We start from the raw sequence: 15,709 nt of genomic DNA, 5'->3' as shown, positions 1-15,709 counted from the left end.
CTTGTAACAAGCTTTGCAGAAGTATTTCCCTGTCCATGTGCATTAGGGAGGGCCCAGAAAAAAAGCCATCATGTATCCAATCTCCTTTCTGCAATGTCTTGGCTGGAAAAGTGATACACAAATGCATATATTAGAAAGCCCATATTATTAAACCATGCTTTGATTTGATACAAGGAAAGAGTTGCAACAAAGGTGATACCATGAAATCAAAACCAAGAATATACCATTTCTATCAGAAAGTATTGCTGAAAGATTTTAGAAAACAGAATTAAATTCCCTCCCCAGCCACAAATGCATTTTTAAAAATGTGGGTACAAATACTTGTCAGCTGTTTGTATTTCTGCATCAGCACATTGCTTTGCTTCTGAGAAACCGCTCAAGAGTTTTCACCTAAAGCTTATGTTGAAAAGGCAAATACCGGACTCAATATTGAAGTTAGAACCTTCTTGTACAACCTAACATAGAACCGATATGCAAATATGTGCATATATAGTCGGTGTGCCATGGTTGTTATAAACCATGCAGCAGCAATTACTTCCATCCTAACTGTACTAATATGACTAAGTTACTTTGAAATGGGATTACATTATTTCCATGGAACTTGCTTCTATGTAGGATTTTAAGAATTTCTGTTGAATAATGCAGTCCAGTGAGCTTGGAAAAATTGTGGGCACCTTATGCATGACAGAAGGAGTGCGGAGAAGAAGATTTCTGCCCTGCAAAACTGTTAGGTGGCAACTTTCAGCCTTTTTTCCCCACAGAATGAGCAGAAGCATGGCCAGGATGCTGCAGGCTAGAACCTGATTTTGGCCCCCTTTTCTTGCTCCCCGTCTAAGGCCCAGAGCTGGCATTTTCCCCCATGCCAACTACAAGAGCCTTTACACTCAGGGCCTCAGTTCCCACCTTGGGATGAGTCTCTGAAGCTCTGACCTTGTGGCCACCTCTTTATTTATTTATATGCCACTTTGGTTTTGTTTATTTCCTTCAAGGAACCTAAGGTGGTCTACAGAATCCTCCTTCCCCTCTCAGTTTTATCCTTAGCACAATCCGGTGACGTAGGTTAGGCTGAGAAGCTATGATTTGCCCAATGTCAGCCAGGGAGCTCCATGGCTGAATGGGGACTAGAACTTGGATCTCCCAGTTCCCCAGTCGAACACTCTGACAACCAGATTGTGCCCTAAAGGGCTAGGCTAAAATCTGTGGCTCTTACATATGTGGCCCAGTGTATGGTCTGAAGACCCAGAAGACAACCGCCATATTGAAGCTAAGCAGGTCTGGGATCAGCCTGAACTTGGAGGGGAGACCACCTGGGAACTGCATGAAGCCACCTTGAATTCCACAATGAGAGATTAAATACAATATAAGATGGGAACTGGGAGCTGGCCATGAAGGTTTCCTACTGATAGGGGATAGTATAGATGGCCTACTTCAATGTTCAATGTCAGCCAAATGGCATCAGAGCAGATGGGCAGGCAGAAAGGTCAAAGGCAAAGCAGTTGCTGGAAGAGTCAGAGGATAAGATCACAAGACAGTCTGGAGAGGTTGCACAGGGGCAGGGATGTGTGCCTCCTGGGACTTATCTCTGAGATATTATGCATTTCGTCCCATCACTCATGATTCGTTTGTACTATTAAAAAAAACAGAAACAGCTTGTTAAGTCTTCTCAGGCTTTTCTTTTGGTCTAAAAATAAAATAAAGACAGGTCCGGTATATTTTATTTATCTGAGGTTATTTTAAAGTTGTCTTTAGGCGTAGCACCTTCTCTGAATTTGCTGGTAAATCTGGTGGCAGCTTTACAATTGAAATAGTGAAGGTAAGGTACACAGATTAGAAGGAGAAGTGGGGAGAGAAAAGGTGGGGAAAGCCAGGTGAATAGGTACACCTGCAGAGGCACTTGAATGAAGGAGGAGAGTCTGAAGAAGCCCCCAGTGAGGGGCCAAGACCAGGAATTGTTGGAGCACACATTCCCACGGAGTCAGGCTAGTGCAACAGGGAACTCCCCAGACGACTTTCATGAGACCTAGATGTGAATTTTCACCTCTTCCTGTTTTACTGGCCCTCTAAGGGCAACTTAAGAAAAATGCGTCCTTAGCGCTGCACAGAGCTCTATAGGCCTGTATCTCTCACTGTCAGAGATGGGCAGAGTGTTGGCCTACAACTCCCGTCATCCTTGACTGTTGATCCCAGCAGTCTGACAGGTGCTAGAATCCAGCAACACCTGGAAGCCCTGGTTTCCGACCCTCCTCCAGTGTCAGTGTCATATTATTGTTGTGCATCCTTGTTCCAGTGGACACACAATGGGTGTGTATGTACACAGCAGCTTTATTCATGATGCTCTTAAGAAAGTGGGAGAAAATCTATTTCTAAACTGGGAGAATAGTTCAAGCACTGATTAAGGTCCCAAAACTTAGACTTTGTATTTATATTTATATCCCGCTTTATTCCTTTTAAGAAACTCAAGACAGGTCACATAATTCTCCTCTTGATTTCAATCTTATCTCTACAACAACAACCCAGTGAGGTAGGTTGGGCTGAGAGTCTGCAACTAGCCCAAAGTCACCCAGTGAACTCCATGGCTGAGTGGGGACTTGAACCCGGGTCACCTGAGTCCCAGTCCTGTACTCTCAACCACTATACCACACTGGTTCTCAGTGCCAGTAATTTTCTTACTATTTCTTTTAATGAGGTAGACCTGGACTATGGGTTTCTCCACTTTTGTTGCAAATTAGAAAATGTGGTGTACGTGTCAGTCATTTTAGATTCTTCAAAATATAAAATTATCAATATATCTACTGAAAGGGTGGTGTTAACATTTTAGCACTTGCAGTGAGCGTGGGAGAAGAGACAAAAGTGTCGCTGTTCTTAGGGACCCTGGAGCCACCACGGTTCAGTTGAACATTGAATTTGGTTGGAGAACCTTAAAAGGGAGAGGACTTCCCCTTAGACTTCCCAGTGGAATCTAGAAAGTATGCAACCGTTTGGGAGCCCCTTCCCTTGTAGCCACATTTCCGTGCTCTCAACTGTGCTTGACCACCCGTCTCGGACTCAGAAACAACTATACCAAGAGAGAACCATGATAGGAAAGAGTAATGAGCAATGATATGAAATGCCAACAGGAACCTGGGTTATTTTTTAGAGCTGAGACCCACACTTATGAGGGATGCACAAGCAGAAATGAATTCGCTTTCTGTATTTAAAAATATCTCTACGTGGCTTACAAAGGAAATGCATTAAAATAAAATGCATATGTTCTTGTTAGGTTTTATGTGTAAAGACGTAACGAGCATGTACTCATCCCACCATAATTAACACACAGACGGGACAGCGCATCCACACAGGGAAGGCCTGGGTGTGGGATGGGCCCTTGCTTGGTACTAAAGCATGCCATAGTCGGTGCATCCGGAATAGCAGGGGAGAGGGCATGCCGTGCCCAAGCAAAGAAGGCCCAGTTCCTGATGGCTACCAAATTGCTACCAAACTCAGCAAGCTCTGGTAGAAGCATCAAGGCCTCCTTTGTTGATCTTGACAATTGCATAGGTCTATACTGGGGAAGTCAGTCCACATTAAGGTACTCCCAGGGGTGTCTGAACCTGTTGACCTGTTTAGATGAGCACACTTCAGGATTTGGCCCTGGTTTGGGAAGGTACCCTTGGGAATTTGCTGGCTGGGCGATGGCAAGGGCTCAGGCAAGAAGGTGCATGTTTCCACCATCTTGGTGGTGGAAGTTCAATGAGCGATCCCATTGAATCCAACCTGAAGAGGAAGTCCTTACATACCGTGATGCGTTTGCCACTAGGGCCACCCAGCTGAAGAACCCACCCGGCAGGGTTACTGCTTCTAGATCCAAAATATATTCTCAAGGCAGATTGTGGGGGCCTCCATGTCTGAAGCACCTTTGCAGCTCAGACCATTTTTGTTCTCCTGCCTTCTTCCCTTTTTTTTCCCTGACTTCCATGGGACAAGCTTTGCTTTATACCAGTTGCCAGCTGTCCCACAGTAGGAAGCAATTTATGCAGAATTGTTTCATGTAATCTGATGCCAAGTTTAATCAAAGGTCAGGACTGGGGCCAAGTCCATCCAGGAGAGGTTGGAATAAGAATACAGGGAAATTGTGCTATTATAGATGATTAAAGTGGAAGCTTCCCTATCTTATTTCCAGCCATATTGTCTTTAAGTGTTGAAGGGACTGCAGTGATGTTTAGAGCCTTTATCTATTGCACTCTATTTATTTAACCAGATTTATGGTATGCATGCATTGTTCGTCATGGTGATGCATGTAAATCTTTTGCCCAATTATTACAGCTGATTCATTCCCAAGCAGTTATATATATATCTAGTTCCATTTAAAAGCAACAAAGACAGACCGCATATCAGGACGCTAGAAAAATGGCTTTATTCTTAAGAAAGGCCAGAGAACACGTTTCTTTTTTTCTTAAGAAATGTGTTTTCTCGTGGATTTCTAGTGGATGCCTCATGCAGTTCATTCTCTGCTACCTCCATTTAAACCAATGAGAAAATGAACTTGAAACTTGGATTGGTTTATACGGGAAGGAAAACAATAATAATCTCTGAGAATTGGCTTGTGCCAGACTTCTTAATCAGATGTAAGATTCATGTTTGAAATACAAAATACTGATAATGGTTTGTACTTACCAAGGGTGGTTGTGCAGAACTTTCCTGAGATGTAGGAAGCTGTGGTGACAGAGATTGCAGAAAGTATTGTGTGGTCTTAAATATGGTCTGTTACGTAAATGAAAGTTAAAAATGACAGTAACCATCCCCTGCAGCAAGGGTCAGTGCAGCTGCTACTTCATGGGAAACAATTCTTCAGAGTTGTATTTTTATTTATGAAATTTAGATCCTGCTTTTTGCCTTCAAGGAACTCAAGGCAGCTGACATAATCCTCCTCCTCACAAGCTTATCCTCACAACAACCCTGTTAGCCTGAGAGTCGGTGACTAGTCCACAGCAATTCAGGTAGCTTTTTCTTGCCCTCCCTGAATGTGACAGATATTAAACTTTCTGCATACAAAGCAAGGTTCCTGCCACTTGGCTGTAGCCTGTCCCTAATTTGTATCCCCAAATAAGAATAGGATGTGAACCTACATCCCATGGAAATCTTCATATTTTAATCATAAATCTCATGTATTCTGGGACTGGGGGAAGAGAAAAACGTGCAATTTTCGGGACTGTGCCCTGAATGGTACCAATAAAGGTACAGAAGAGAAATATCATGGCATGCCTGAATCTAGTCCCTTTTTCCCTTCCCTTTGTCACATGTTGTGGAAGCTGGCAGGTGATGTGGCATCATCACAGCAATCCAGCATCAGCCACTGCCATCACCAGCAATACAGAGCAATGGTCAGCACTCGCTGCATGATGCGTCGTCACATCGAGTGGTGCGTGACCCTAAATGCTGTGAAGGGTCAGGGACCTGTAGACATCGGGATGTTGACTTCAGTGGATGCCATGTGACTTCCCAACATCCAGGGATGTAATACAATTCCATTTTGGTTGCCTTTTCACCAAAATGTGCCTTGTTCTCACCCTCCAATGCACAAGCACTGCTTTGGTTTCTTTTAGGCAAAGTTTACATCTTCCTGAGTTCGTAATCCCATTTGCAAAATGGGTTCATTAGAGGAAGGAGTACTTCAAAAGCACAAATTCAAAATATTCATCACTGTTCATGCCTTCTTCAATGGGAGAAGCACCTATTTGGTGCATCCTACAAACCAGAACAAAACAGTGCCCTCAGGTGTGCACTTTTCCTTATCTATCAGCAGTGACAAAAGCTCTCATTTGGAAATGGGAGTGAGGACCAAGCTCCATTGTGCTCCGTTGTGTGACTTTGAGAACCTCAGTGAGCACTTGTTCTAGCCTCACCAATTCTCCTGCCCTCCCACCTTCTGCTTCGGTTCTGCCGTGTGTTATTTTAGTCTAGATTGGTTTTCTTCAGCTGGGTGGCCTCCAGATGTGTTGGAATGCAAGCCCTGATATTTTATTTTTTTATTTATTTTCCGATTTATATCCTGCCTTTTTCCTACAAAGGGCTCAAGGCAGCTTACATCTCCTCCTCCATCTTATCCCCACAACAACAACCCTGTGAGGTAGGTTGGGCTGAGAGTGTGACTGGCCCACAGTCACCCAGTTGGCTCCATGGCTGAGTGGGGACTAGAACCCAGATCCTCTGAGTCCCAGTCCCACGCTCTTAACCACTGCACCACACTGGCTCTCATAGCTGTAGTTGGGCAAATCTGGAGTGCACCAGGATGGGGAATGAATTGGTGAATATTAGCATGCCATAAAAAGGTGTGGTTTGGGGGACATGTTGTGCAGCATCCCGTTCTCTTCCCCTGTGATGCTGGATTTGCACCTGAGATTCCTGGAATCAGTCCAGGCAGAGGCACACTGCCTTTCTCCTTGTGGAATTGGTATAATAAGCAGCATCGCTCCTACTCATACCCAAGGGTTTCTTTCAGGTCCCCAGGATGGATAGCACAGGCCTGATGCTCTTCAAAGGACTTTCAAATCAGCACTTCCTCACATTAAAAAGCTACTGCAGTTAAAGCTTATCTCAGCTTGACTTTTACCCAGATCCCTCTTAAATCCTTGTAGTTCAGCTTAGGGAGGATGAGGATCCGGCTGCGAGTGCCTTTGCCCTTCCTCCCCTTAACAACAATAAGGGATTGGAACAAATCTGTAAATCTGGGTCAGTCTGCTTAAAAAATAGTCTGATGTGACAAAGGAAAAGAAATCTCTCAATCATCTTTTTCTCTCTAAGACTTTGCATTGCATATGTCACTGTTTGCTTTTACTGAGACCTTTTGCTCCTGGATACTGGTTTTTCTTCTCATCTCACTTCGTTCCATACTCACCTCCAAGCTTAATATTCTGCTCTGTTTCAAAGTGAAATAAAGGGATCAAAAAAAGGCAAAGTCATCCCTTCCTCCATCTTCTCTTGGCCCTAATGGAAAGGTACCTGTTGCCTCTTTCCCCAGCCGAATACAACCAAAGCAGTGACATTTCCACAATGCTCAAAGGGCCTTTCATGACAACAGGGGTGGGTCGGTGGGTGGGAGAATGTTTTGTTCTTAGCTGGGCACTGCGGCAAGCTGTGATCCAGCGCAAGTGAGGTCCTCCCTTTTCTGAGCTAATGTGTTAGCAGGGCCTTGTTTTGGTGCAAGGGAGCAACCCTATAGTTTGGTTAAGCCGAAAGGAGTTATCTAACTCCCAGCATTTCCCAGCCAGCCATATTTTACCTTTTGGCTTGGCTTCCTAGGTAAAATAACACTTCTGCTTTTTCTTGCCTTCCTTTCCTGCACAGAAGCCTCTGCAATGAATTAGGGCCAGGGGCAGGTGCAAGAGACTCCGAGGCAAATATCCTTCTGGAAATTGCTTTGGTTTGCAGTCCTATGCATATTTAGACTGAAAGAAAAGCCTTACAACTCCCAGCATTCCCCAGCCAGCATAGGAGTACAAGTTTTTTTCAGTCTCAGCCTAAGATTGCACCTTAAGTAAACGGTTTTCGCAAAATGCTATACAAGCACAATACTGCTGTTCACAAAATGCTTTCATTTAGGCATGCAGGCATCTGTATGAAAGAGACATTTCTGTAAGCCATTCAAACATCTAGAACGACCACAGGAAGGAAGCTGTGCTGGCTCCGACATGGATTTCCCCCATTATCTCACTCCCGTCCTTCCATAGGATTGCTCTACCTGGCGTAATCGTATATGCCACATTTTCCAAACAGAGGCCCTCCAGGTGTGTCGATTCCCTCCTTTATCATCCCCAGTCATCCAGTGGCCAGATTGACTACAGCTTGATGGAAATTGCAGTTTGGCATATCTGAAGAGACGTCTATATGTGGTTTACTCAGATCTGTCCCTAAGCAAGCAAGCGCGGCAAAAGTAACGTGAGAACGGGGCAAACGCGTGTCTCAGGGCAGGGGACACGGGACTGCGGTTGGCGGCGGCGCAGGCGCGCGCATGGAACCTTCGCACCGACCGCAGCCTCGCGCGGCTCTGTTCGAAGCCCCACTGCGAAGGAGGGGAAGGGGGGGAGGAGTGGGTACGCTGAGGCGCGTGCGCACTGCTACTTCCTTGTTTTCCTCACGTGACTGTAGCCACAGCCGCCTCCGGTGAAGGGGAGGAAAAAGGCGGGGGGGGTGTGGGGAAGAGAGAGCGGGGAAGCGGCACGCTGGTGAGTTGGTGCTTCGGGCGCGCGCGCCTCTCACACGAACTGTCAAGCGCGGGGGGGGGGGGCTGGTGCGCGTGCGCGTTCCCTCCCCCGTCGCGCGCACCCCCCCTCGCCTCCCTCCTTCCCTCCCTCGGGCTCGGAGGCGGCAGCGGCCGCAGGAACCTGCGCGGGAGCGCGCGGAGCGGCGGAGGGAGCGGGCGGGCGCTGCGCGGGGAGGAGCGCGCGTCGCGGGCCGGCAGAGGGACTCTCGCTTCCCCGGGAGCTGGACTTGCTGCGCCGTTCCTCGTCCTGTCCCCTCCGTTCCTCCCTCACTTCCTCCCCCCAACTCCGGCTTGGGGGGCTCAGCGGAGGGGGGCCGCCTGCGCAAGTTAGTAGTCCTCTGAGGAGAAAAGAGGGACGCCTGCCCCGTCTCGCTCGCTCGCTCGCTCGCTCTCTGGCGGGGCTGTGGGGCGGGGGACGGGGAGCGAGAAAGAGATCCCCTCACGCAGCATCCCGTGCCCCTCGGAGGAGCCTGGAAGCGGGGGGAGCTGTCGCCAGCGCGCCCTGCTGCCCCGGTCCTGGCTTGCGGGGAGTGGGGAGGAGAGGAATGAGAACTGGGGCGAGGGGCTCCCCTTTTCTCATCAGGTTTTCGTTGAGGGAGGTGTCAGGGGTGCGTGTTGGTGGGCGAGAGAGGACACCTCTCGCTCTCCTCCACTCTATGAAAAAGGGCTAAGAAAGTCCAGTTAGGGGCTTAGGAACCTTTCCTTTCCTTTCCAGTGTCGGTGGTGGTGGTGGTGGTGGTGGGGGGGGGGGACACCCTCTTGACTCTTGACTCCTGCTCTCCCAAGGCCATCCAGAAACAGTAGACGTGTTTCTACTTAGACATTTTTCTTTTTAAGAGGGGGGAAGAAACCTAGGGCGGGGGTGGAAATGATGAGAGGAATTCTGCAGGTTAAAAAGGGAAGGATCTGTGGTACTACAAAACACTCCCTCTGATTTTTTTTAGAGGGGGCACATTTCCGGGACTGGCCAAAGCAGTTAATAGCAAAGCCAAGGAGACTGTTAGACTCTTTTCCCCTTGATAATGAATTTGGACACGGTCTAAGTTAGGGACCACCCTCTGATAAGAAATATAGTCCTGAGGATGATCTGAAATAAGGATGCTTCCCGATGCAACTATGCTTGCACTATGAATCAGAAGGCACCATGCAGCTATTCCATGTTTTCTTCCTCAGTAGATGTTTTGGAAAACAAAAGGATGGAGGAAGTGATGGGAGGATTTCCAGTTCAAGATGTCACCTGGACCCTCTTGTAAAATTCCATGAACGAGGCAAGGCATGTGTATGATAAAGCTTGTCTGGAAGCCCCTACTGTCAGATAACTTCATTAGGATGGACTTTAGAGTAAACATGCATCAAGGATGCAAATGCCTCCTTTAATTTAAGAAGTGGATTCAGAGGGGCAAGGACAGGGGTAAGTGTGAGACAATTCCCCTTCCTAATGATCATGCTTAGTAAAGCCCTGAGGTGGTGGGACACCCTGTCCTGGCATACTTCTTCCCCTGAAAGGAGAGCTGGAGCCTTGTGTTGGTAGGGACAGAGGCAGCCCAGTAAAGACATCTCCCTCCCATTTTCAGATGGAGCAGTCTGTGATCTGAAGGGCATCTCCCTTCTCTGTTTTCATACAGGGTGACATTACGGTCAGGAGAAAAACAGTGCAGAAAGAAAAAAATTCTACTGCCACTCCTCCCTTGCTAAATCTTGTTGATGTTCTGCCTTGCAGTTAATACTCCCTGTTTTCTTGTCCTTCTGTCTTCTCTGTGATCATCACTCTCCGCTGGGCAGGATCATGCCGGACCAGATCACTGTGTCGGAGTTTATTGCTGAGACCACGGAGGATTATAACTCTCCAACCACATCCAGCTTTACCACCCGGCTACAGAACTGCAGGAATACAGTCACGCTGCTAGAAGAAGTAAATAAATATATGTTATTTCTGCTGTACATGTGTGAATACATGAGGGAACCAATTGATGTATATACTGTCTTGCCAACTATACTGTGCTCTTGGATTGTATTCAGTATTAATGCTTCTTTACATGGGCAGATTGTGAGGGTTCGGGTGTTAAATGAGGATGGATGTTCTTTCGATGGTGTCCTGCTAATTAGTGATGCATTAATGATGGCAGTAGTGGCAACAGTAGCAGGTTTGTTTGACGTTAAGATTATACAGAGCAAATGGTTATACCGAATGAATAAAGCTTGATGTGTCTTTGGCTGAGGTGAAGCAGTAGATAATTAATGGCATAGCAAGCGTTAGGGGGAAAAAACCTCTTTTTAGTGGGAAAACATAGTAAAGGGATAGATGAAGGGGTTGAAAGATTGCGCTAAAGTAAGCGAGGAAGATTATGCAAAATGATGCAGTGGCACTGGCTAGTTGGTGGTAGAACAGATCTTTTCAGCTCAGTTTGTTTCTTCCTTCTGAATGTTTGCAGTTGTATGTTTGCAGGGAATGTACATGTACAGTTCTTAATGTCTGCAGGATGTACATAATGTGGACTGAATTGTTAAGAACCTGAGATGCTCAGATTTGTGTTTCTCACGAATAGAATGCAGTTTTATGCAAGGAATCCCAGTAAGAGGGAACCAAATAATTTGATGTTGTCTCGTTGTGGTTCCATTCATGAAGGAAGTTGGATCTTCAGTGTTATGTTTTATATTCTCCAGTCGGCAGTATATCTTGCATTTGTTTTATTTTCCAAAGGCTTAATGAATTTTTGTAGGCAAAATTCATTTTCTCATTCTTCTGGACTAGAAGATCTTACTTCACATGCACTGGGATTGTACAGATCATGCTCTTGCTTTGCTGAACGTAAATTGACATTCTGAAACACTAGTTACAGTCTCCTCGTTAAAAGTATTCTTGTATATTAAAAAAACTTCAGTAGTATTGAATAGTTAGATAAAATAACTGGAGGATAAGACTAGTTATATGTGAATATGATGATTTTTCATGTTCTTTTTGAGGTATTGATTCAGGCTTGCAATTTGCCATTTTGCTGAGATGGGTGGTACTTGCTCCACCTAAGTGCTCCCACATCTAAAATTGCTCAAGTGATGCATATAATCAGTAAAGAACTACTGTCAGCTTCTTCTCAAGGCTTGAGGGAGTACTAAGATGAGGAACCACTTCTTCCAGCTGTGAGAGCAACTTTGCCTAAATAGTTGCTGGCCCTTTAAGTCAGAAAAGCACGTACACAGCTTGACATGGCAGTATCCAGTCTTGCATCCAGAACTGGCGGCCTTTATATCTCTGTCTTTCAACCAAAAGGAGTCAGAACTTTGCTTCCAGCCTCACAGGGGAAGATATCAATTCCTGCTATTTTTCCCAGTCATCACCTTGCCTGGGCCTGAAAGCAAGAATGTCAGCAGTGCAACAGGATAATTTTAAGAACTGATCTTCCCTGTCACCTTGTGTGGGTTCCAGGTAGGGAAGCAACAGGAATTTGACAATTCAGTGCTGTGCTGAACAAACACTTATTGCTGTTTTTATGCACTCCCCACAGAGGTTGCCACACTTCTAGAAATTTTAAATGAAAATACAGTAGCTTGGTAAAGGAAATGCTTTTGATAGATACAGTGTATTTGTAGTGCTCTGTGTTTTTGTTATGTAAGCCTGTATTCCAAATTTGTTTTTCTAAAGCAATTGTATTGAGCAGAGGAAGCTGATCACTAAACTGTCATAATGTATGAAATGTTTTCTGCTATGGTACTAAACACATTTACCTGGAAGTATGTTCTGTTGAAATAAGTTAGGAATACAAGTATGTAGCATGTATTTAGAAGTTGGGGAGCTTTTAGAGATGTAAGAGTGAAATGTTAATTTTGTGGGGAAACTACATGTTAGAGTATTCAAAATTTCTATTACTCTAAATAAAGGTCTAAGCCAATAGGAATCATCCAATTTTTCTTCTTTGCCTTTCCTAAAACGATTTAATCTCTTTCCTTTCTTATTTAATCATTGAATCAGCATTCTGTTTCTCAGCAAGATTTTGACAAAATATCAGTAACTTTTTTTCACAGTTTTTTATTCCTGCCAACAAGATATCAGAGAGATGTGCATTCCTCATTTTCATGTCATAACAAATAGAATAAATTCATAAGAGGGGGAAGGAGGTGATGGATTTCCTGGCTTTATTGATGATAGTTTTCTCCTCCTCTTCCAAGTAGCAAGTCAGATGGTTGATTATTCAGTTTTTATGCTGACATTGTATGAAGTTAAGTCTTGCTTTGATTGAGGAAAGAGGATGAGAGGTTGAAGCAGATGCAATTCCCCCATCCAACTCTATGACAAATTTTTAGAAGAGGGCTTTTTAATAAAGTATCTTTTTGAGAAAAGAAACATTGGAGATTAAGAGAGCCTGAAGAGCTCTTGTATAGCCAACTGAAAACATACTTGAAGAAAAGTACATGCAGTGTTAGCTATCCTTATAGTAGAATTAATATCACACACAACTGGGTCAGGAAAAGGTCACTACTGAACACTTCTGAGGTGTGTTAGGGAAGGGACAGCTTGCTTGTCTCTAAGGGGTAGGCAGTGAAATTTTAAAATTATGTTTTATGGTATATCCTGTTCCATCATCCCAAAATAGCTAGTACAAAATTTATTTATTTATTATTATTTATTTAGAGTATTTGTATGCCGTCCCATCACATAGCCTCAGGACGGCACACACAAATAAGAAAAATAAAATAAAACATAATACAAATAAAATCCAGATCCACCCTGGCTGCAGATTAAAACCTATATAGCTGATGTTAAAAGTTATTAAAATATTGTTGAAATAAAAAGGTCTTAGCCTGGTGCCGAAAAACAAATAACGACAGCACTAGGCAGAGCTCTCTGGGGAGCGCATTCCATAGGCGGGGCGCTACCGCAGAGAAAGCCCTCCTCCGGGTACTTTGGCTCCTACTGTCTTTCACGGAGGGTTCCTGGATGAGGGCCTCTGCTGCCGATCTCAGGGGGCGGGAGGGCAAATAATGGAAGAAGGCGTTCCTTTAGGTATCCAGGTCCAAAACCATTAAGGGCTTTATAGGTAATAACCAGCACCTTGAATTGAGCCCGGACTTTGATGGGAAGCCAGTGAAGCTGGTAGAGGACTGGGGTTATATGAGAGTAATGCCCAGTCCCCATCAGCAACCTGGCTGCTCTATTTTGCACCATCTGAAGTATCCAGACTGTCTTCAAGGGCAGCCCACGTAGAGTGCGTTACAGAAATCCAACCGGGAAGTAACCAATGCATGTGTCACTGTCGCTAGGCAGTCGTCCTCCAGGTAGGGACTCAGCTGATGGATTAACTGAAGCTGAAGGAAAGCACTCCTTGCCACCGCAGTCACCTGAGCTTCCAGGGACAGCTCTGGGTCTAGAAGCACTCCCAAGCTGCAGACCCTGTCCTTTAGAGGGAATGCAAAATTTGCACAAATGGTAAATTTATCATCATCAGAAGCAGAAGTTACCTAAAACCAATTTCTCTTGGTGCATATTTTGACATTGAATGTATTGATTATTGTATTGGGAGTGCTCATTCCTCAGTGCATAAAGTAGGTATTTGGCAAATTATCTTCTGGAGCATGATATGTTTTTTGCTTTTTTAAATATAAATGTAGTTCCAGCAGGAGGGCTTGCTATCTCTCTGTGTGTGTTTCAAGCTGCTTTCATGCCTCTAGGGAGAGGGTTTAGGGTGGAGGGGTTGGGATTATTATGTCTAAGGCTCTGGGTCTGTTGAAAGTATTACCATTGGATGATGGTGGTCCCTCCACTTTTGGCCTCAAAGACATTCTAGAGCAGTCTCAAGCATTCTGTAATACTGCCAGGCACTTCCAGAACAAAAGTTCACTGGGATTCCAGCGTTATAGTAGCTCAGTGAGGTGAGATACCCAGAGTAAGGGCTAATCTAGTTTTATTCCACAAGTTTTAGCTGGTAGTTTAAGGATGCTAACAAGGTGCTTAGACAGGTTTGTACAACCACTGGTTGCTGGATCCTTGCTTCTACTGGCTTATAATCATTAACAGAGAAGAAACAATTGGTTGGGCCAAGGAGTTGATCATAGTGAGGGGGAATGGGAATTCTTCATTCCGGAAGAAACCATTTCTGAGGCTGGAAGATCTTAATAAAATTTGGCCAGTAGAAAATGTCCCTTTCCTGGGTAGGGTTCTTGAGAGGTGTTGGCTAACCAGCTTCAGGCACTCTTGGATGAGAATGATTATCTGGAATCATTTCACCCAGGCTTCAGGCTTGCTTTAGGCATGGAAACAGATTTGGTCAACCTTTATGATGACCTATGCCATGAGTATGATCTTGCTGATACTCCAGAATCTTTCAGCAGGTTTTGATTACATTGATGATGACATCCTTCTAGGATTACTGTCTGAGGTAGAAGTGGGGGTACTGCTCTTACTTAGATGGTAGTGCTTGAGGAATATGATTCCTCCACCTCCACCCCCACCCCAGATTCCCCAGTATCACATTCCTTAAGGATCAGTTCTGTCCCCAGTACTTATATTTAAGATCTACATGAAACTGTGGAGTGCAATCATCTGGAATTTTGGACTGCATTGCCGTCAATATATGATCAGTAATACAGCTCTATGTTTCCTTTTCATCTTTATCTGGTGAGGTGGTGGTTGTTCTAAACTGGTACCTAGCTGTGAAAATGGACTAGAGGAAGGCTAAGTTTAATCTTAGGCAAATGGAAGTTTAATCCAGTTTAGTAAACTGCTAGCAAGTGGTTCTCTGTCCAGATGAAGGGTTTTCAACTTGTTCTGGTTTTACTCCTGTTGAAAAAGTGTGTCAATAGCTTGTGGAATCTCCTTGGAACCATCTTTGTCACTCAACACTCAAATAGCCTCAGTGGCACAGAGTGCCTTCTACCTGCTTTGGCTGGTGGTCCAGCTATGTCCCTAAATGGGACAGGGCTAGCCTGTTTTTAGTAATCTATACTCTGGCAATCTTTAAATGAGGTTTCTGCAAATCACTCTATATGAGGCTTTCCACAGAGGCTGTTCAGATACTGCAGTTTGTGCAAAATGAGGCAACCAACTTAATAATCAGGACCAGAAGATTGAAATACCTAACACCAGTTCTGTTCCACTTGCATTGGCTGCCTGTGCTTGTGACCTGGTTCAAGGTGCTGGTTTTAACTTATAAAGCCTTACACAGCTTGAGACTGCAGTGTTTGATGGAATGTCTCTCTCAGCTGCAGTCTCTCCAAACACTACAGTCAACATCCAGGGCCTTCCTCCAAGTGCCACTTCTAAGAAATGCTTAGAAGACATTATCAAGGGGGAGGCTTTCATAGAGGCAGCCCCCCAACTATAGAATTACTTCTTCAGTGAGGTCTACCTGTCATTTGCTTTGTCATCCTTTTGGTGCCAGGTTAAGACAGTTCTCTGTGTGGAGGAATTAAAAATATGTAAACTTATTTAATGGCATTATGTGGTACCTACATCTTGTGTTTTTAACAGGTTTTTAA

At 44.8% G+C, this 15,709-nt stretch overlaps 1 protein-coding gene across 8 annotated transcripts in view; it reads left to right on the top strand.

Annotated features, from left to right (window-relative positions):
• ASAP1 (ArfGAP with SH3 domain, ankyrin repeat and PH domain 1) overlaps positions 1 to 15,709 on the top strand; it is a 165,311-nt gene that overhangs the window by 42,586 nt on the left and 107,016 nt on the right. For 4 of the 8 annotated variants that reach the window (XM_044450446.1, XM_044450445.1, XM_044450439.1 and 1 more), the window contains exon 3: positions 10,022 to 10,151. In XM_044450446.1, the coding sequence (XP_044306381.1) occupies positions 10,022 to 10,151 (130 nt within the window). The other 4 variants (XM_044450441.1, XM_044450444.1, XM_044450442.1 and 1 more) reach the window with 4 other exon arrangements.

Source organism: Varanus komodoensis, unplaced genomic scaffold (assembly GCF_004798865.1).
Source record: "Varanus komodoensis strain SLA01 unplaced genomic scaffold, ASM479886v1 scaffold66, whole genome shotgun sequence".
NCBI lineage: Eukaryota > Metazoa > Chordata > Lepidosauria > Squamata > Varanidae > Varanus > Varanus komodoensis.
The sequence above is the reverse complement of the archived record's forward strand: the minus strand, read 5'-3'. Positions and strand labels throughout refer to the sequence as shown.